The sequence below is a fragment of the Maylandia zebra genome, linkage group LG1 (genome assembly GCF_041146795.1).
Source record: "Maylandia zebra isolate NMK-2024a linkage group LG1, Mzebra_GT3a, whole genome shotgun sequence".
NCBI lineage: Eukaryota > Metazoa > Chordata > Actinopteri > Cichliformes > Cichlidae > Maylandia > Maylandia zebra.
In genome coordinates this window covers 36,678,998-36,701,218 of record NC_135167.1, presented here as the reverse complement: position 1 = coordinate 36,701,218, position 22,221 = coordinate 36,678,998, and the positions used below count along the sequence as shown (strand labels likewise).

General features: G+C 42.6%; 2 protein-coding genes across 3 annotated transcripts in view; one reads left to right on the top strand and one right to left on the bottom strand.

Moving 5' to 3' along the window:
- crtc3 (CREB regulated transcription coactivator 3) overlaps positions 1 to 22,221 on the top strand; it is a 46,413-nt gene that overhangs the window by 6,402 nt on the left and 17,790 nt on the right. The window contains exons 3-5 of one of the 2 annotated variants that reach the window (XM_076885607.1): positions 6,518 to 6,649; positions 10,664 to 10,722; positions 20,313 to 20,375. In XM_076885607.1, the coding sequence (XP_076741722.1) occupies positions 6,518 to 6,649; positions 10,664 to 10,722; positions 20,313 to 20,375 (254 nt within the window). The remainder of the gene's footprint in view (positions 1 to 6,517; positions 6,650 to 10,663; positions 10,723 to 20,312; positions 20,376 to 22,221) is intronic. The other variant, XM_076885608.1, reaches the window with a different exon arrangement.
- On the bottom strand, positions 2,612 to 3,930 carry LOC106675243 (E3 SUMO-protein ligase ZBED1). The gene is made up of 2 exons (XM_076885611.1): positions 3,515 to 3,930; positions 2,612 to 3,360 (listed from the first exon to the last, which is right to left on the bottom strand). The coding sequence occupies exons 1-2, from the start codon at positions 3,683 to 3,685 to the stop codon at positions 2,944 to 2,946; spliced, it is 588 nt and encodes a 195-aa protein (XP_076741726.1). The 5' UTR covers positions 3,686 to 3,930; the 3' UTR covers positions 2,612 to 2,943.

Here is a 22,221-nt window from a genome sequence, read left to right as displayed (position 1 = left end):
TGTTAGCTGAAAGAATGGCCTTTTGAGGTGGAGCTTTCCCCTCACTGACGGATAAAGCCTCCCTCACTGATCGAGTGCATTCGTCTCTACTGGGACTCAAACTAAATGGCTTCTAGCTCTTACTCGATTGTGATCATTTGTTAGCCCTAATTCAATTAAATGAGTGCAGAGTGCTTAATGTAATACTTGCCAAGGCTTTCTTAATCAGACAGAATTAACCCATTTAATCCCAACTTTTCCCAAACACCACAATACTACCATCACGTGTTAAGCCTTAACGAGAGGTAGAGCAGGGCGATATGGCCAAAAATATTTATCACGATATATATTTGAAAATTTGCGATAACGATATAACTGACGATATAATTGACGCAAGACAAAACAGAACTCCATACTAGCGAAAAAAAACCCCATCCATTTCTTTTCACTTAAACAAGCAGCTGTTTTTTATGTGCATTAAAGCTATATAAACATTTAACAGTGTAAAAGTAAATTCCTTGCTGAAAGTTTAACCAAAAGGCATTTCCAGTAGAAATGCGCTGACATATCCTGAGCATAACCATGTATAATATCCACTGAAGTTAAAAAGAGGTGCTTTGCTACATTAAACTGCATAAAAAAGTCAAATATGTATTTTTCGGACCATAAGGTGCACGGGATTATTAGGCACATTAAGCGAAACAAAGCAGTCAGATAAATCAAACTTTATTCAACTCACACTTCTTGCTTCCTCCACTTCTGTACTATTGATTCCTTAATGCTGTATTCTCTCACAGCTGCTCTATTCCCATGTTGTTGCAGTATATTAATGACTAACCTTGTATTGTGGATGGATTATCTCAGTTGTTCTCCTGACTGAAGTTTGGTCCATTTACAGCATCCTGCCATGCGATTGCATTTGTCTCTAACCATCAGGAACCTTCACGTTAACTTTTATCGAGTGGAAAAAAGTTAGCGTTCATCCTCCAGCTTCACTGTTTATATTATGCTAACATAGCTGTGTCGCTAGCGATCACGTAGCACATCATTATATACCAGCTAGCCCAACTTCAGTAACCCTACAAACGTCACTGCTGTTTAGTTTTCTGTCTTCATTTATGTTGGAAGTGATAGCAGAGCTGTACGTTTGAATTTTTTCAGAAATCTCCCTGCCAGAACATGCTATATCATGCTTAGGTAACTAGCGAAACTAGCGAGCTAACTTCCGCTAACTTCCTGCTAACTTCTAACTCCGTTAAATGTAATAAATTCTGTTTTCATGGATGCCTGGATGTTAAACTTCATAGTTACACCTGGTAAAGCAGCAACACTGATCGTTTTATTAAAGATGAAAGAATTTAGACAGTTTTTAACTCTCAGTGATGCTGCAGTGTTCGTTTGACTTTGGGACCTGGAATGGGCGGAGTTTAGGACCCAGATTGCTCCCAGAATTACAAGCACCTTAGTCCAACAAATACGGCAATAACGACAGCCCGCTTGCATGTTCTACAAAAAAAGTGCTTTGTTGTGTATCTGATGGACAAACACCAAACCAGTTCCGCATCACTGAAGTGGCAGCATTTTTACAAACTAATTCTAGTTCATCTGTTTCACTCAACGATCCGCTTTTTCCCTTCTCATTCTCTGTTGCCACCATGCTTTTTCGGCCATGTGCGTATGAAAACAAAGGCACTGCGCATGCGCGTTTCACCCATATTATGTTGCGATATTTCATTTTCTTATCGTTGCCTAACATTGTACCGGTATTACTGTGAACGGTATAATATGGCCCAGCCCTAACGAGAGGTGGAAATGTCCTCTGCTTGATCTCAGCTGACTGGGGTGATAATCTGTATACTGAACTGATTTATTTCTCCACTAAAGTGCGACCTCTTAAACTCCAAAATTCCTTTCATAAGACCTGAATACTGCAAGCATACAAAACCTAACCAATGCAATAATGCAACACTACTATCGGTAGCGTGGAGAGGATGTCACACAGGCTTAGTACAGCTGAGCATATAGCAAAGGTCCGTTGGGAGCATCTGGCTGAGGCCTCGGGCAGTGAGGTCTTTAAATCCCATCCTCAGTCAGAATCTCAACAATATTCCAAGGAGATCCTGAGTGCAGTAAGGTCTATGTCAGGGTGCTGGAGAGGGGAGTCTATCCGTTAGTTGAAGCTTGGATTCTGGAAGAACGATTTGGTTTTCGTTCAGCTCTTTCTCAAGGATATTCAAGCATTTGTGGGAGTTTTCCCAACTTATCTCCATATGTACACACAAAACACAACTAGTAAACTTGGAGATGGGATCCAGTTGCATTTCGGGATGTTTTGGGAAGTTGGGGTATGTGGTATTCCTATCATGTCCCTGTACAGTGGGAGCTTGGTTCATATTGTTAGCTACAAGTCAGACTTGTTCTCGGCGGGTTTGACTTTGCCAGGACTGCCCTTCATCACGGACTCTGATGTAATTTTTAGTGCTGTCAAGAGATTAAAAAAAAATAGAGATTAATTAATTATGATTTTTAATTAATTGATCTAATTAATCTCTTTTTTAATCTCACCTAAAAATAGCTGAGGAAAGCCCTCAACTTATTGTGGCAGACCAAAAGACTGATATAACAAAGAAAGTGACTTTATAAAGTCATTTATTGTTTAACAAACGTTAAACAGATGCAACCATTTACATACTGTTGTATTCTTTTGTAAAATAAGTGGAAAAATAAATACAAATAAAATCAAATAAATTAAGTGCTGCAAGTTAGCACATCAGAGTTGCTCTTTTCTGAGCAATACAGCACTGAAATTCCTCTGCTTCAGATAATGAAAAATAAAACTGACATTGCAGTGCTGCAAGTTAGCACATCAAAGTATTCTTCCATCACAAAAAAAAGTGCTGAACATCAAGCAATCTATTCTAGTAGGCTACAAATGACACAGCAGCTATGCTGACCACATGTGTCTCATTTCTTCTTCCTCAGCCAGTCGCTAAGACACACCAGCCTGGTAACATTTTCTGGAAGCAAGGCTGCCCTTTTCTTTTGCACTATGTGGCCTGCAAGGCTAAAGAGTCTCTCACAGGGTACAGAGGTAGCTGGGGAGGCCAGGTACTTTTGTGCTAGGACTGACAGCTTTTCATAGACTCCTGAGTGAGCATACCACCACTGCAGGGGACAGTCATCAATACTGATGCTGGGTTCTGCTCTGTAGCGCTGCAGCTCTCCAGACTCAATTCCATCTTCTGAGTCAGAGTCAGACCCCAGAAGGAGTTCGCTCCTCCTCTTCTTCTGAGCTGGTCCATCATCCTCTGTGGAGGGCTGGAGACTATCTGCTCTTCTGGGCTCTGCTGCCTGGAGCATATTCTCCAGAATGGTCCACACCTGAATGAATGAATGAATGAATGTGATTAAAACTAAGTGCTTTTTATTTTATTTTATTTAATCTTGTAAAGAACTTTGTGTTCCATATAATAAATAAAAGTTTGATTTGATAATGAATTGGACTCATTAGTCCAGCTTAACCTTATTGTCCTACCTGTTCCCTCTTTTCTCTTGGAAGACATTTCAAATCCTTAAACCGTGGATCCAATGCTGTGGCCACCTCGAACCATATCTCGTTGCCATTAGCTCGTCGTGCTGCCAGATCCTTCTGGAAGGCATTCTTGAACTTCACCACGTAGGCAGGATCATCATCAGTAATGTCCATGACACGGTACAGATGGCGAAAAGCAGGCAGCACTACAGAGCAAGAGACGTAGGCCTCACCACCCAGCAGCTCTGTCACATACCTGCAGAGGTGGAGAGGTTTGCTAAATAAACCTAGCTGGATTCATTTAAATCAAAGTGTAACTGATTTCCAATTTAATTGTCCTTAAAAGTTCCTTGTTATGTTCATTAATTTTGATTTTACACATGTAACAGTAGTTTATATAATTAAAATGGGAAGGTGTTTATTTGAACTTCAAGCAGGAGCTCCAGCCTCTGCAGTTTCGCCCACTCAGCTTCGGTTGGCAAGACCAACCTGTGGTTCTGTTGGTCCAACGTAGCCTGGACAGCCTCTCGGTTACATAGGAGGCGTGAGACCATTGCGAGAGTCGAGTTCCACCTGGTGGGTACATCCTGTATAAGTTGATCGCTCTTCTTTCCGAGTGCTACTTCTTGTTGGTTAAGTTCTGTGGTACTCGCAGGGCTTTGTTTAAAATGACCAACAATCTTGCGGCACTTTGCCAGTACACCGACAAAACCACTGCTATCGAGACATACCGTGATGGTCCTCTGGAGAATGTGAGCATTGCAGGCGATGTGCTCATATGGAAGTGCTCTCATAGCAGCCAGCATGTTTGCTGCGCTGTCTGTGCCAATGGTGGATATCTTGTTTTCAATACCCCAGTCATTTGCTACCTTGAGGAACTGTTCGGCGCATTTATCAGCAAAGTGCCTGGTTTCTGTTCTCATGACGGTCAGTGCAAATGAGTTGAGGTTCCACTCACTATCAATAAAGTGTCCAGTCACCCCAAAATAGCTGTGGTTGCCAGCTGAGGTCCAGTGATCTCCGGTTATAGCAACACAGTTGGGAGAATCCTCTGCCAAAATCTCAAGTTTGTTTTTCTTTTCGCCGTCGTACATTTTGCTGATTTTGGTCGTTACTGTAGTCCTGCACGGCGGCTTGTATGACGGGTCATTGGACGCAATTTGCAACACCTCTGTCAATCCTTCGTCCTCTACTATATTTATCGGCCTACAGTTCATCGCTATCCACTTGGCAATAACATTAGTCAGCCTGTCGGTCGCAGACTTGCTCATACGAGGGGTATTCTCTAGTTTTGTTTGGCGAAAAGCTTTGCTCTGGCTTGCTATATTGCTAACGTCTTCACTGCTAGCTGTTGCTGCACTCGCGGCTGGGTGCTTTGCGTTGAGGTGATAGGCCAAACTTGAGCTGCTTCGGTGGTAAGCAAACTCCTTCTTACACTCTAGGCAGACCACTTTACCTTTGTCAATGGTGCCGTCGGGGCGTTTATGAAATACAAATTTCCCGTTCATTGGGCCAACAACTCTCAGATGCGCCTCCATATCCACACTGTAAGCTAATCACCACTTCTCACCTTGACCTCACGACGTGACTCCACCCCCAACAAGTCAAGCACAAGGAGCCCAGCACATAAAAACGGATTTTATAACATAGCAACTCTCATACAAAATCAATGACGTCAAGAGATTAAAAATTAGATTAACGAGATTAAAAAACATAACGCGCTAAATAGCATTGTAATTAATTAATCGCAATTAACGCGATAATTTGACACCCCTAGTAATTTTATAGACTCTCTAGGTGCTCTCTTTCTAGTGCAGGCATGGGATGGAAGGTGTTGAGTTCAGCTATTTCAGGATCTCATCTCTGCTTTGGGTAAATAATGTGGTCTTGTTGACTTCATCGAGCAATGACTGCTAATTTGCACTGAGGCGGTTTGCTTTATGCTCTATATCTGACCCATTGCTCTCACAAATCACTGAGGATAGTGGTTGTGGTTCTCTAGGTGCTCTATGTCAGTGGTCCCCAACCCCCGGGCCTCGGACCGGTATCGGTCCGTGAGTCGTTTGGTACCGGGCCGCGAGAGTTGAGGCTCAGGTGTGAAATGTATGGTTTTCAGGGTTTTTAATCGGTTTCAGCGTTATTTTGTGCTCTGTTACCTGCCGCTCACTGTTAATGTCTGTAAGATGTTTAGTCTTAGTGTTTTAATTCTATGACCACATACCTGTGGTCAGAGCTGCATATATAGCCATAACTACCAGACACTTTAAAGATGACTTGTATGAAAACAGATGGTTCGATCTTTATGTTAACATAGTTGAGTAACATGTCTGGGTTTCAGCCAGGGAATAAACAGCTCTAAACTGTTAAACATGTGACATTACATGTATTTCACTGTGGCACTTTATGTGATGAAAATGCATGGGTACATATTGGTCTCTGACAGTGTTTGTAGACTTTTAAAGGGGACCTATTGTGTGTATCTGTCACATTTTTCAATGTTGACTTTTAAATTACACACATGGCTAAAGTTTCAGATAATCTGGCTGCAGACTGCTCCATATGCTCGCTGTCAGGTAGTTGTTTTTTATGCACAGCAGCATGAGATGTCATAGAGAAGGGATATCTCTGCGTTGGTCATCTAAGGCCCACAAACCCAATCGACCTGCTGTTTAAACCGCTGGTTTGGGAGGGGCTTCCAATCAGAAGAAAGTCATCTTAACCAGAGGGGAAAGGGGAGGAGCTACTACTGAGGGCCAGTGACTGTGGCATAACTGCTCTAATAGTGTACAAGAGTGAAAATATGGAGCACAGTGAGGTGTAAAAGGTGTTAGTGATCACATTAAGTCTGTTCTGTTTAGGTGTACAACCTTAATTAACATGATTACTAAACGGCTCATTTCAGTTCTGCAGCACCTTTCACCAAGTGTCAGCAGCTCTAACTACATTTCAGGAAACAGCTTTTTGATGTGTGTGATGTGAACAGTTCCTTTGCTGTGTCCTTTACAGGGTGGCTTCCCTTCAGGTTTGGACTCTGTGAGAGGGACTCGCCACCACGGGCTGGTCGAGAGGGTCCACAGGGACCGCAACCGTATCAACTCTCCCCATCGCCGACCCCTCGACAAGCACGGCCGGCAGATATCCTTTAAAGCCTGAACGAACGATAGTTTCTGTGCAATACGGATGTTGTCATCATCATGAAAGGTTAATCGACGATGAGAAAGTGGGTGCTGTGGCTTCCAGGTGGTTTTTGTTTTGTTTGTTAATGGTTTGTGTTCATAGTGAGCTTTAATGTGACGACACTTACTGGTGTAGGCAGATGTTCTCTAGCCTCAGGAGCAGAATTAGTCATTATGCTAATTTCAAGTGTGACGCAGAGACGATGTGCTTGCTTTTTCCTAATAGACACTGACAGCAGGAGATTCTCAGCATCGTCTGAGAGCACACTGAAGGTGTGGGTACATATGTGTGTGTTTTGCATGCACGTGTCGCAGTAAGTGAGACTTTCATGGTGAAGATGCAGGAGCAGAGCGGTGATTGTTTGACTCGTAGCTGCGACCTTCATCTCATCATGGAGTCTCATCACAGCTGAAATGAGCAAGAGAAGAGAAATCATTTCGTTTTATACGTCCTTGTAGATTTCACGGTCGGCAGTGAAATAATTCAGGATTTGTACGATTTTACGATGCACAGTTAATTATTGTGATTGTTTTTAGCAGTCAGCAATTACATGCGCGGTGTTTGTCAGGATGCATAACAGCTGCGTAGGCAGTTCACGTATAATAATTTAACTCATGATGAGCAACCATTATAAGAGATGAGAGAAGTAACTTGGACAGACTGTTCTAAAAATGAATTTGCAGTGCAGGAGAGACGGCCCGATTCCTTTTTAGACTGAGCCTGTTGTGTGCTGTTATCATTATCCAACATGCAATCGCACAAAAACAGTAGCTGCTTCTAACCGATGACTGAAACATGAGTTTCTTGATGTGGATTCATTCACACCCAGTTTTTTATATTTAAATTAAGCATTTGTTCACACTTCTAGCAGCCCTACTTGTTTCTTCTTTCCCTGCCTCTGCACAGATGTTGAAGAGAAGCTCTTTATATATAAAAGTTTATATATCTATACTAACTGACTTTAGTAAGATTGCCAAAATAAAATCAATACTCTGGTTTGAATCAATACCAAAGTTGTTGTGCATCTGTTACACTATAATGAAACAAGTGGTAACTTGTGGGGTGGCTGCATGCCAAATATCCTTGGGCAAGATACCAACCTAGAGTTGCTCTGTGATGTGTCCACTGGAGTGTGAATGCTGGATAGAAAAGCACCTGCGTAGAAAAAAAACAACAACCTAGAAAAACGTGCTCGTACAGATGGGTGTGAAAAGCTAAATGAGCCCAGTGTAGAAAAGTGCGATATAAGGACCAGTCCATTTACTTTGTTAAGTTCTAACTTGGCCCTGTGACAGACTGGTGAAGACATTGTATGGATGGACACGTAGATGTGTCCACTGTTTCCCAGGCATCGTTTTCACTTGGACCCATTTATATCAACAGCAGCTCAACATATTTGGTGATTTCTTTGTATCTGAGCAAACAATGCTATCCGTAATCGATTTGCTAGTAGATGCCCTCATTCTTCTTTGAACCTTTTAGTCACTGCTAACCAGCTAGCTGCAGTCCTTCACACCCTGTGCTTCTCTATTGGCTGACCAAGTTGCTGTTGTGGTGGTGCTTGACATCATTTAGTGGCTTTTTCTAGAAGCTCCACAGTTATCTTCCTGCTGCTCTGGAGCGAGCTGGGCCCTCTAACCACAACCTGCAGGTAGACTGGTTCCTGTGGGCCTAAGTAAATATAACTCCGCACCAGTAGGCGGCAGGGTAAAGTGTCTTGCCCAAGGACACAACAACCAGGACAGAGAGCCCGGGGATCGAACCGGCAACCTTCCGGTTACAGATGCGCTTCCCAACCCGTGTTGCTAAAGACTGAAACACACCACACCTCTTCCAAAGCTTACGACAGCTTCATTAACTGCTGTATGAACACTGCCTTCAAAATATACACATTACATATACTCTCTATTTCAGTTAAGTTTTGCAGCTGTACATTTCCAGATAGGAGCATAAGCTGCACTTCCTTTTGATCACTTTTGTTTGACATAAAACAATAAAGTTGAGCCCAGTTTGCAGACCTTTGTTCTGCTTAACAGTTAAAGAGCTGTGATTGTGGTTCACATCAGCGAGCAGTAGAACAGGATGAGAGATTAGGATGGATAGCTTTGTTTGTTTTCTAATTTTAATGAAAGTTGTATACTGTAATGTAACATGTAACCTGGGTGGGGCCCCCGTGTTGATGTTTGATCTCGTAGTATCAAAACAAAAGCGGTGGTGTCAGTTCTGTGCATTGGTGTCTGCAAAGGTCAATAATGAGGTGTTTGTTGCTCAGAATGGGCCCTGTGGGACAGGAGGCCATCTAAGCACCTGTGCTTCATGGTCACATGGTGTCATAGCCTTCCTGTTTAATATCTGATTATTTCAATAGTAAAAATGTACATCGCAGTAGCGGAAATGAAACTTTAGTCAACAACACTGGTTAGAACTGCTGAGAGCCAAATCTGCCACTGTGCAGATAAAAAGCTGGGGGGAGGAGACATGTCATCGTTGCCCTATTAGGATTGAACAGTAATCTTTCTGTCAGCTAGGCTACTGATGATTGGTTGAACTTGAGCTGGAAAGTCGACCTTCTACTTACTCTTTACTTGTTACGTGGTGATTACAGGGGGCAGCACATCACCTTCAAAATAAAAATGACAAATTTGATGTCAGTCTGATCCTGACTATGAAAGTTGGAGATGCTGTCATCGTGACAATGGGACAAACTATGAGCCTGATCTGTTTGATTCAGTCATCAGCAGTGTAGCTCAGGTTGAAGGTATTCCAGTTGCTTTTGTCTTAGGCACAGTCAGGTCGTGTGTGTTGATACTGCTGGAAAGATCCGAGGACGACCTGTGCTGCACACTCTCTTTTTCTGTTTGTTACGTTAAGCAGCTTTCTCACCTTCATCGATACGCACATATATACACTCCACCTTTCATGTCAGCTCTACTGTTCACATTGCATGCATATGTTTGAGGAGGTGCACTCACACTGAGACTTGGAGCAGTGAAAGGAGAAACTAGCGTGACTGTAAATGACAGCTTAATGAATGCAGACTCACGCTGAGACTGGACCATTAGTTAAAATCACAAAAACATGTAATGAAGTGTGTCTGTATCAAACGACACCTGAAGCCGAGACACTTGTAGTGGATTGTTCTTCTGTTTTTAACAGTGGCAAATCTTTAAAATGTGATGGTGGCTCCAGTAGGCCAGAGAAATGCAGGGTGGGCTGATTTTGAATGATTTTCCCATTTCAGGCTCACTGCTCATATAGAAGAAGGTTGTTCATTCATTTTTCCTCTTTGTGCGCTCCGGGCTGGACTCCTCCATTGTAGCTGTTGAAAGGTGTTAATCCAGTTTGACTGGATCATGGCCTCTCTGCTCTGTATCTGGGCCTGTCCGATGTTTTGTGTGAGAACTGATGAATGACACCAAGTATCTAGATTGTAAATCTGCCCCATGTCAATAATAATCCATGTGATACAGATTCTCCTGGAACAGCCGTCAGTCTCGCGTGGCTTTGCTTGAATTAAGCAGCTACCCCGTATTTCCAAAACAAAAGACCTCAACTCGCTGAAAGAGTAACTGTTGGCAAGACGAAGCGCCACCCTGCCCTCTCGCAGACAAAGCCAGGAACTCTGCATCAGCATTCAGGAGTAAATCAAATAATGCTGCCATTGTTTCATGTTGTTCAGCAGTCAGGTTGTTGGACAGCATGTTAGAGCATCCAGGATGGCGTGCCCTCTCTACTGTGCACCACAGCGTGTGTATAAAGGCAAACATGTCTTTCTTAAATGTTGTTTCACTGAGTGTTTTGGGACGGTCGGTTCTGTTGTTCACACCTTTTCTCTGCTGTACATCACTTCAGCAGGGCTTTGACCTGCTTCTTATAGACAGAACACATCTGCATATCTTTTATAATGAGGTTTAATTCTGACTGTTGTGTTATGGTGTTGATGTGTCACTCGTTTCCTTGACCAAAGCCTACATAGAGAGCTCTCCGTATGGAGCGGTGTACCTGTCGCCACCTCCGGACAACAACTGGAGAAGGTGAGTAGAGCCTCCGAGCTCCTGACAGAATGCTTATCGTCTTTTCTTCTTCCTCTAACTGGATCATTTTACAACAGGAACCATTTGCTCCTGCCAGTGTATTTCCCATATCAAGTCTGTCTGTGTGCTAGCTGTTATTTTCTTTTAAAGTCCAGACCCCAGCTATCTCGATTGAACACAGATCAGTGAGTAATGGCTGAGTGAGGTGCTGGAGCAGGCTGTTGGGTGGAGTTGTTGGCCTCGACTGTTTCTGCACAAATGTTTCAAGTGTGAAAATGCTGCGTTGGCCCTGAGAAGCCTGCGCCTCACTGAAGGTGTCTGACAGATAGCCTTTTGTTTTAAAGGTCATGCCCAGCAGCAGTCATCCTACTGCTAAGGGATTTGTGTTGTCGCTGCCCCGTGGTGCAGAATCACCAACTTAGCTGAAACTCTGTCTCGGCATCTGCTGGAAGACTGAGCTCTGATCGTGGCTGCGTAGAGCAGTCAGTGTGCTGGTAGACAGCTTTTTCTCTGTGTTTACAAGGGAGTGAATTATGGGCCTGTAATAGAAGAGCTGAGCCAAGCTCCTCCCTTCTCACTCTTTCAGTCTTGCTGTGTTTCCACACTTTGTGTTTTGTATGCCGTCTTGGCCGGCTGCCGATCAGCCTGCCTCGTTTTCTTCCACAGCAGCGACGCAGACATTGGCTCTGCGTTGCAGTGTACTATAACAGCTTGCGCCGAAGAACTGAATAAGGCCCACGCCCTTGCGTCATTGTTGATAGCACAAAACAGGTTGGCTGACAAACGTCCTCGCGGAGCAGCCAGACGTCAGCGCACTCGGAGTGGGCGTGTTTCTTACTGAGCCATGTGGCACAAAGAACTAAAAGCAGATTCGTGCATATAATTTCGGCACCGCTGCTTTTGTCTCAGACCTGTTCATGGTGAATGGTTGAGCTTGTGAATTTAGAGTATGAGCAAACGTGACGATCATTTTGACGTGATTCAGTCACTGGACCTTCTGGCATGAAGGCGCACACAAGTCTATGAACGATAATGTGAACTCATCAATCGATTGAATGAGTCTTCAATGGGTTGTGACTCAGTTGTGCTAGAGGATTTTTTTCATAGTTTCTCTGTTTATAGGTGCAAAGTACTCAATCTAAAATCCAAATACTCTTATGTAAACTGCCAAAAAACCCTTTGTTATGCTTGTGGTCATTTTTCCTTTCGTTTTCTTTTCCTGTTCCCTCTTCGTGCCCCTCTGCAGCTCCATCAAGTCTCTGCAGGCCAAATCGAGCCTCCTGCTCCAACCTGCAGCAGATTGCTGTCACAGTGTGTAACAGGGATAAGCTTCCCCCTCAGCAGTGGATTTTGGCCTACTTTACTGTCACAGGCAGAGGAACTACGAGTACCATAATGCTGGTTATAAGGCGTACCATAAGTGGAAGCACATTGGGCAAACTCTGCTGCCCAGTTTGTCTCAGTAGAGCTTGAAAGCTCAGAGAGCATCCCTGTCCCCCTGCTTAATGTTCGCATGTTCACCTGACATCCGAGGGCTTTACATGTGTTTTCATTTGCTTTTTAGTTCTAATGATGTAGTTCATCATTCTGAGATTTGTATATCTGGCTGAGCCAAGACAAACAACAACAAAATGCTAAGTAGCCTTCCTGAATTTTACTTATCACAGTTTCCAGATTGTGGGTTTTGAAAAGCTGATAAGAAGTTTAAACGTTGACTTAATCCATCAGTTTATTATCCCAATTTGAAAACAAAAGGTTCAGAATATTGAATCTGGCATCGTAATAATACTCGGAAGATGCTTATAACCGTCCATGAATGAGGTTAATCAAGGTTCAAGGTTCTTTAATACAAGAGCATTTAAGATTTAAGCTACAAAGATCCAATTTCAAATCCCTTTGAGGATCAGGGGCACGCTGTGGTCTCATGCCAGTGCCACTGCTGAAAATGAAAAACTGTAACGTAATCAGATCTTTGCAATCAGAATAAGTTGCTCTCAATGTTTCATATGATTTAAGACTGAAATCGATGAAGTAAAGCTGTTTCTGCTGCTCTTCTCTTTGATCAATATATGATGTTAGATCAGAGTAAAGTGCTTGGGAGCCATAAATAAGGACCCATATTAGCCCGTCCCCTCTTAGTTTTCGTTTTTCTTAAACATACCGGTATGCATATTTGTACTTAAACAATGGAGAAGTACTTCTCTTTTTTGACTCTGCACACAACCACGTTTTCATAGTCACTTGTTGTCATTTGCACGTGTCTGCGTTTGAGACGCCTCGAGAAGCGACAGCGGTCATCTCTTGATGATAATGCAGCCATAGCTATTTTACAAATCAGGTCACGGTCCTTGGACCACCTGCGTTTGGCAAGTGTCCTCGTTCTGTAAGCTGTCTGTGTGGACCAAATAAGTGAACACAACACAAGCTCCCCTCTGCACTGTCACTGTTATGCTTTTCCTCTCAGCCTGCTGACGGATATGTAGCTTGGATAAAGACATAACACATGATTGGAGGGGAAACAGGAAGTGTGTTTGGCCTGAACTTGTGTCACATTTGGGAAGCTCTTCTTCAACTGGTTGGCCAGGAAGTCCCATTGAAGAAATTTTGTGTGTTGCAATCCTTTGCAAGAGGCTAATGTTCATTTGTTTTCCATATTTAAACCCACTCAGTCTCATCCAAAGACCCCATCTGTGGCTAAGGTTAATAAGCATTCATGGAAAGAGTCTCAGGCCCTTGTGTTGTTACAGTCAGAAGCAGATCCTCCAGCTAGACTGTCTCAGGGGAGAGTGGGGTGGTAAGTGTTTACAGCGCCAGCTACATCTGCACTACATTACTGTTAGTCAGTTGTGGAGAAGAGCCACAAAACACTTTAACCGTTTCGTTGCATTAGCTCAGCAGTGTGTTCGGTTTCACTGCTTAAAATCAGCCGCTCAGAAAGGACACACAGCAACCAGGAGAAATCTCATCATATTTTGCTGAGTTTTTGGTTTGATGTCATGTGCTGCACTGAGTAAAAGTTTGACAACAAGCCCAAACATGTTGGCAGAGTAATAAAGAGCAATGGTGAGGGCCAAGAAGAGCAACATGATTCAGTCCTGAGCATGTGATGGTAGAACACGGTCTACATGTAATGTATCTACATACAACCTTGAGTTGGTATACGCTGTGGAGAGACCTGTGTTCGATTGTAACCCAGCTTCTATAAACGTTCAAACCAAAAAGCAAAGCAACAATAAGAGGTAAGGTGCTATTACAGGGGAAAAGATCACTGTTAATTCAAATATCCACATGTCAGTTTGGGCCACTGTGTTTTTGTGGTGGTATAAAACTAACAGCTATAAAGCTGTGAATACGTTAATGTTTGAAAGTGTCAGAGCTAGCTACAGTAGCTTTCTGACAGCTAACATATAGGGCGCTAAAATAATCCTTAAGGTGTTTCGGAGCTTAGTTGCAAAGAATGGATCCAAATTAGGGAAACTTGATTTCCCGGGAATTGTGTGTGCGGCGCTGTCGGCCTCCGCAGAGCCCGATCTTAGAGTACTTGAAGAGAAAATCTCCAGATGAACTGTGGCAGGTCTGGATAAAGTGTGTACACAGCACAGAGTACACACTTTACCAGCCGCTGTTAGAAATAAGATGGTGTTTTAATAAAAGCTGCTTTTCATGAAGATGATTGAAAAATATATATTTGCATTCATTAGCACATCTGTCCTCTTGTAAACAGATGACTGATGTTGAGGTTTACAGACTCTGTTACATAAGCTGAGGGATTGCCAGGCATGAGAGAAATGCAGGGGAACAGAGCTGTTCACATAGCCTTTAACCGCCCAGTGACCAGCAGTCTGGCCAAAGGAATATTTTATAATCTCTCTGGATTTTCTTTTTCTCTGAGGGGAAAAAGAGTTGTATCCTAATGCGTCCATCTGTAGTGAGTTGAGCCAGGGTTTTTGATATCCACCATCTGTCCTTCCTACACACCGACACCTTTCTGAACAGTCCAGTGTTAAAAAGGTGCGTTGTTTTTTTTGTGTGTGGGAAGACTGCTCTTAAAGGGGGTTAGTTCCTACAGATGCTTCAGGCATAAAACCTGAGTACAGCTCTGGGTCCCTTTGGAGACCATCTGCTTCAGGGTCAGAGCATCAATGCAGTCCCACGCTCTGCTTCTCTTCCATGCACCCATCTTTGGCCTGCTGTTCCTGTACCAGCCTCTCTCGGGATGAAATCTCAGCCCAGGCTCCCAGGAGGCTGCAGTGCAGAGAAGAGGACTTAAATTCCACCGCAGTCTCTGTCGGAGATGTTTTGTGACGATTGCTAAGGGATTGTGCCCTCGGTCTGATGGCCCTGGTGGCTGCTGCTTTTTCTATGCATTTATTGAATGAGCTGTGGGTTTTTTGTGTATTTGTTTCAACTAAACAACTGCTGTCTCACCTGAAAACTGCGTCATGCTGCTGCTGTTTAACACAAACGCCGGTTGGCATTCACATGTACAACATGGCATTAACATAACCCGTCTTGGATGAATTTAGACCGGTCTGCCCTTTTTAACAATCACACGTATTTGTGCAAGTTAAATATTTGTTGTGGGATGGGTGGGATGCCACAGCTCATCTGCATTCCTTTGCCTACGTCATATCTAAATATAGCTACAGGTTGTACTCCCTGCAGTAACAGCCAGGTAATGTCGCACACGTAGTGTTGTAGCTTTTTGTTTGTTGTTTTTACAGTTGCATGAATGCAGTAAGTTGTCAGGTAAGTCTGGAGGTTTGCAGACCTTTATACTCACAAAGCTTAATAGTAACACTAATCGTGTTTCCAGCACGGCACTCTGGGTGTTGGTTTCCTGAGACGCTTCTGTCACAGACTGTTGGAGGTCAGAGGTTTGTCTTAAACTGTCAGTGTTGCTAACATGAGTAAGTGTTGCGTGAACATTTGTGCTGATTTGAGAAAACATGATTCCAGCCTACATCATTGTAGAGACATCCTATGATACGATATTGTCACAATACTTCACTCACAATGTGATATTATTGCGATTTTTAATGTTTTGCAATATACCAAGAATTGTAGTAACCACAAAATTATGGAGTCAGTCTGCTATAAGTCTATTAGATGGGGTCAAGTCGGCAATTACATGCAATCTATGTGTGATACATGATTGACAATCACACGTGTGTTGCTGTCTACACAGACGGAAATTCTCATTTTACTGTTAAATTTGTGCTCAGTTACCTTCCTGCTCAACCGCAGCCTGTTGAAACTCACTCAGCCTGATGGCAACATGCTGGCAATCTGTGTGCGTTTATAAATGAGAAGTTATTTGCATCAACAAGCTCTGAGTGAGCGTAGTCAGTCAGACTGCAACTGTTTGCCTCGTGTCAGGCGTGATGAGCCTCTTCAGGGCTTGCAAAATCGCTAGCCCGACGTCCTGGGGCTAGTGATTTTTCCAGTCGGGCTACCAAAATCTACCAAAATCTGCCTTGCCTGTCGGGCTATCATAGGAAGGAAAAATATATGTCAATGCTTTTGCATTCTTTCAGAAATGTAGCTGGGTAATTATGTCATTGGCATCGGTGAGCCACTGTCAATATGTGACATATTGAAATCGCGTTTGAATTTGCGCTTGTTTTTTGCTTTCACTTTGCAATCGTGCGAACTGTGTATAGAGAGCGACAGCACTGATTGGTGAGTGACGATAATTTGCGCACCAATTCCTCTGACATCGTCTTATCAATCGTTAGCTTACTATGCAAACATGACAAGTGAAATCTCCCGCAGCAAGCTTAAACATGTGAGAGGTTGATCGCGCAGAGAATCGCTGAGCTTATGTGAGTGCGTGTGTAAAAGCATTTCAGTTCTGCTGAGCCAAATAAGACAGGTCAGGGTGAAGAAGTGACAGCCAAATAAAAGCTTACCACAAAACGGAAAAGTTATGACAAATCAGACTATAAGGCAAAAAGAAAGTGCAGCTTTATGGTTTCATGGACAAAATAATTTCTGTGGCTGCAATATGACGAGCTAAATAACCAGGCCTGCACATAAGTGGTCCGCAGGTGCGCATTCGCTGTCAAAATAAAAAACGCGCACAAGATAAGAAGTTGCAACGCGTGTTTGCGTACATAGGATTTTCTGGAGGAGGACAGACATTTGTTTAGAACTCTTAAAGATGTCGAAGAAGCTCCTTTAAGCAATTACTTTGGTTTTCCTCCACCTCCAAACAAATGTCAGAAAGAGTCCGAACCACAAAAGAAGCATGTATTCTCGGAAAAGTGGTTGCAGGAGGTGAGCTGGCTTCAAACAAATGATGAATGCACAGAGATGTGGTGCAGAATGTGCCGTGAAAATCCCACTCTAGCGGACAACAACAGTGCTTTTTATATGGACGCAAACGCACGTTACAACTTCTTATCTGGTGCGCGTCTTTTATTTTGACAGCGAATGCGCACATGCAGACCACTTATGTGCACCCGTGTAAATAACATAATGTTCTACCGGGTGTGTTGTTGGTTTTATTCGATTTCTGAGTCGACAAGCGCCTTTGTTACTGGGACCAGTCATTTTAAGAAAGGCCCCCATTAGAACCCATGAGAAATGCAAGTAATGCATTATTGCTCAGTCTGCAATATCTTTCCCAGAACAAACACCAATTGCAAATAACATACTAAAAATAAACCTGAAAAATCTGTTTAGAACCGCGTACTATGTTGCAAAGAGTGAACTACCACTGGCAAAATTTAGCAGTCTTTGCAAACTTCAAAAAGCAAACGGCCTCGATCTTGGTTCCACTTGTCTCTTATCCGTGAGTTCAGTGGAAATTTCAAATTCAGGATCTGACACAGACTGATTCATGTCCTACACAGTTCTTACAAGTTCATAGAAATTTCTGTTCAATTAGAACCAAGTATTTGAGTTGATGATTGTAATTTTTATACAATGTTGTAATTTGTGTTTCAACAATTTTTTGATTAATGTTTTGTTTCCGTTACAATATTATACATTAAAGTATAATATTGTAACGGAAACAAAACATTAATCAAAAAATTGCTCTCTTTTTTTATTCGGGCTACTTAAATGTATTTTGGGCTACCAAAAACTGAAGAGTCCCTGCCCGAAGGGCTACCAGGGATTTTGAAATTTTGCGAGCCCTGCTCTTGTTTGTAGTGCTCCCAAAGTATTTTCATGTATTTAATAAAATCGATATTTGATGTCCCTGCATTGACATAGTATTGCCACCAAAAAGTCTCACTGAACATATTGTAATGTTCACTTTGAAGTTATTGCCCACATTAAAGTTGGAAAGAGGATGGGCAGCTTGCTAGCTTTGGAGCAATGCTAGCTTTGCAGTGTGCTCCACTGGTTTCCAGTCAGATCCACCCTGGATTTTTTTTAATATCCACTTTTAAAAAACCAAGACAGTCGGCTTGAGACGTCACGTAGGGAACCCAGTCAGTGTTGTCACAGGTCTGCACTGGTGCCCTTTGAGAACCAGCCCACATTATGTCAGTTCTGAGAACTGATTGTTATGTAGCCACAGTAGCAGAGGTCGAATTCCTCAGAGAAAAAAGTCACAGCGGGCTCTCAGCTATATCTTAAGCCTAACTTGGACAGTGAGAGGAAACGTTAGCCTTCACACAGACAAAGTCCACTCAGAGATTCACTGCCCAGCAGGTTCGAACCCAGGCTCACACGTCGGGCAGTTAAATTCTGTCTCCCTGTACTGAAAGTGAAGATGTGGCTAAACAGCTTGTTAACAAAGTGCCTGACGTCATTGTGTTTCTGGTTGCTTTGATTTTTGGTTTTCCAACTATTTCTTTGATGGCAGCTGAAAAACAGGAGCATGTTGTTAATATATAACGCTAGTGGTGCAACAGATCAAATATCTCACGGATCAGATCAATTTTCGGATCAGCAAAAATGAGAAAAAAAAAAGACAAAAATTTGACTCGCCATTTACTCATTTAAGTATTTTTTGCCTATTAAAAAACATTAAATTCAAGACTCATTCCACGCACTTATATAAAAATAAATTAAGGTGCAATATGGACATTATGGACCATGCTGGGCATCCTCTGCACACGGTCATAAACAACCAGAGGAGTCTGTTCAGTGACAGGTTGCTTCTCCCAAAGTCAAGAACCAGCAGACTTAAAAACTCCTTTGTCCCACACGCCATCAAACTGGGAGGGGAAACGGGGACAGAGGAGGGGGGAACAAGTAAGCTGTAGTGCCTTTTCACTGTGCAATAGTTTTTGTTAATATCCAACGGTGTAATAGACTCACAATACTTGAAATGTGCCGATCCCTTGTATTCTTATTCTTATTCCTGTTTATACTATTTATCCCCTTTGTATTCTCTGTATTTATATATGTGTAAATATGGTATATTTCTGCTCACATTCTGCAACTTCTGTTGCAGAATTTCCTGGAGGAACCCACCCGAGGGATAAATAAAGTTTCATCTAATCTTATGTAATCTATAGGGCAGGGCTTTGTATCTACCACTCCGCTGTGATATAACAACGATATAATAAAGGTCACGTAGCTTTCCGTTGCCCTGGAGGTCCACCCATTTGTAGTTAGGGCAGCAGAAGATGTCTGTGACAGTTCAGCCATAACTTTAAACTTTTCCTGCTCACACATGCTTGGAGCGATCTTGTCACTGAAGTGGACGCACAACAGGATATCATAGCATGGCTCAAGCACGTTCATCACAGTTTAAACCCCTTGTTTTGCACAACAGAATACGGCCTCCCGTCTGCAGCTAAACACCCCAATAGCTTCTGTAATAGCTTTAGCCCGGTCGGACTGGGCAGCAAAGGGCTGCTTAAATACCGCAAACTCCTCTGCTCCTCCACTCTACCGCTTGACAGACTGACCACCATACACATTTTTTTCTTTCTTCTTTTTCGAATCTTCGGATCACGTGCATGCCGAACCGTGGAGTGGGATCGGTTCGGATTACGGATCAACCGTGATCCGTTGCACCACTATATAACGCTAAGAAAGCATTCCACAAACATCCCAGCCAGCATGACTGGAGAGAGGGTGGTCTAGTTTATTATTTATTTATTTTTAGTTTTTAGTTCTTTCCATCACAGTTTAGTATTTTTAGAAGAGTAGCTGTGCCAGTTGGAGAAAAACAAACTGTTACTACTTCCTTTTACGTAGAAGTCAGGACCCTTTTTGATGAGCGCTTTAGGACGAAATCTACTCAGTCAGCGTTCCCACTCCATCGTTTCAGGCTTTGACGACTCTGTTTCTCGTCGTTTCCTCAGAGTGCTGGTTGCACGTGTGAGAGGTTTATAAACCTAGCTTGCTTCTTGTCTTTGTCTTCATTTTTCCTTCCCATCAGTCTTCAGCCTGTTTTGAATTTATCCCCTCTTTCCATTTTCCTCCGAAATAAAGGACTTTTGTGCTGGGTCTTGAGTGTTTTCCGAGGTCTTTCTTCTTTCCATGTGTATGCCAATGCAAATATGTCACATTTTTTACAGGGATATTTTCTCCTCTTGCAGAACTTTAAGGCTGGAGCCAGGGGTCTCTGCTTTTACCCATTAAATGTGTCTGTCATGCTTTTCCTCTGTCTGTCTTCGAAGGGAACAGCAGCCATGGACTGAGGAAAAACGGCCGGGGTTTAGATTAATATCACAACTCAACAGGTGACCCCTTGACCCCATCCCTCTCTTTCTCAGTCTTTTTCCCCTCTTTCACTCGGCCTGCCTTATCCCTCGCTTACAGTGGCAAACAATTCTGTTCTTTGTCTTTTTGCAATCCGTCTTGTCTACATCGTGTCCTAGTTTCTATCTGTTGTAAATCTCTGCCTGATTTGTAACATCTCAATAATCCCCTTCTTCTTTCTTCCTTTGAAGCACTGGAATAGAGGACCCGAGTCTCAGCTCCAGAGTCTTATCACTCATTTCTTTGTAGCTTTCCACTCCTGTTTTCAGTCTGTAACATTAGGTACTCACTAACCAGCTTTAGGACTCTTTGCAGTCTAACATCAAGGTCCCTTACTCACATTTTCTGACTCTCAGCCTTTTTACATCATCTCTGAAATGTTGTATTGTCTTTGGGTTCTCTGATTTTTCTGGAGTCAGTTTGTGTTGGCGGCAGTTGCAGGAAAAGGTTGAGAACATGTTGGAATTAAAGCGAGTTCTGCATTGATTACTCATAAAATGTGGTCTGATCTTAATCTCTTTCACAGCTCTGGACCAACACAATGTGACCAAAGCAATAACAAACCAACAGCTGCACTGTACTCGATTGTTGCGGGGAGCAGCGGCTTCCTTAGCACCATTCTTCTTTACTGTTTGTCTGATTGGATTTCTTATTATAAGAGAACAGGATTAAAAACACACAAGTGGAATATGTAGAAAAGAATAAAATGGCACACATTGCAAAGTGCTTGAGTGCTTTCTACAAGTATTACCTCGCTGTGACCGTTGGCTTCTGTGAAACACCGAATTGCAGCTCTCGAGGTACAGACTGGATGGGATATATGAAATATCTGCGCACATACACTCGTAAAATGGCACCAGATCAATTTTATACCATCTCCAATGTGGCGTTCCCATCTTCATTCAGCATGATATTTTTCCATAACCAACTTTGAGTATCAGCCTCCAGGTCATCACCACGGAGAATAGTTTGTCTAAAATACACATTTTTAGGTTTGCACCAGCGGATTATCAGAAAACGGTGTTTCTGTTACTATGACAACAACATTAAATTGGATCAATCAGTCAATCAACTTGTTTTTCTTTGGGGTTTTTTGGCAGATTGATCACGACGTGTTGGCAATCCGTCTGCATTTGTAAATGAGATGGCAGTTTTTTTGCACACCTTCACCAGTCTGAGAATAACTGTAACCAGCTGAAGCTGGATCACGATTGTTTGGAGACAGGTTGCCTCCCATTATGAGATTTGTGCGATTGCCTTGTGAATAAAAATGGTTGTCCAGACTGTGACACACTCTCAGTCTATGAATGAACACTTGGTTGCTGCAGTTGACCGCCAAATATGGAAATAAATTGCAAATATCACAGTAGCAAGGACGTTGAAGTTTGTTTTTTAACGTATAAAAATGAGGACACTTACTCAATACTTTGATTTTATTTTAATTTTGTAAGTAAAAGGCAGCTTCAATGAGTCAGTTAACTGTAATAACGTCAGCTGTGAAAGGGTTTAAATCTGACTTAAAGACTGAACACACGACCACATTTGATGAGTACTGAGTGCAGAAGTCTGGATCTCCTACAACAGGGGAAAAATGAAAATGACATGTCTGAATTTTAAATGCTTTGAAGATAATTCAATGTTTTGTTTTATTTTTTTCTAAATTTGCAATCAAAATGTTTGTAAATGCACCTGTTTGCTATGAATGGGGGCAGATCACAGAGTCTCCACCCTGTGCTTGTTTAACTGTTGTTTAAAGGCTATTTCCTAACTTAGAATGTATTACTGTGTGTAATGTGAATGTGTGTGTGAATGGGTGGATGACTGGAT

Coding starts and splice junctions, on each gene's coding strand:
- LOC106675243 (XM_076885611.1), bottom strand. CDS start 3,685: ATGGACATTACTGATGATGATCCTGCCTACGTGGTGAAGTTCAAGAAT. Junction 3,361..3,514: donor CAAGAGAAAAGAGGGAACAG/GTAGGACAATAA, acceptor TCATTCATTCAG/GTGTGGACCATTCTGGAGAA.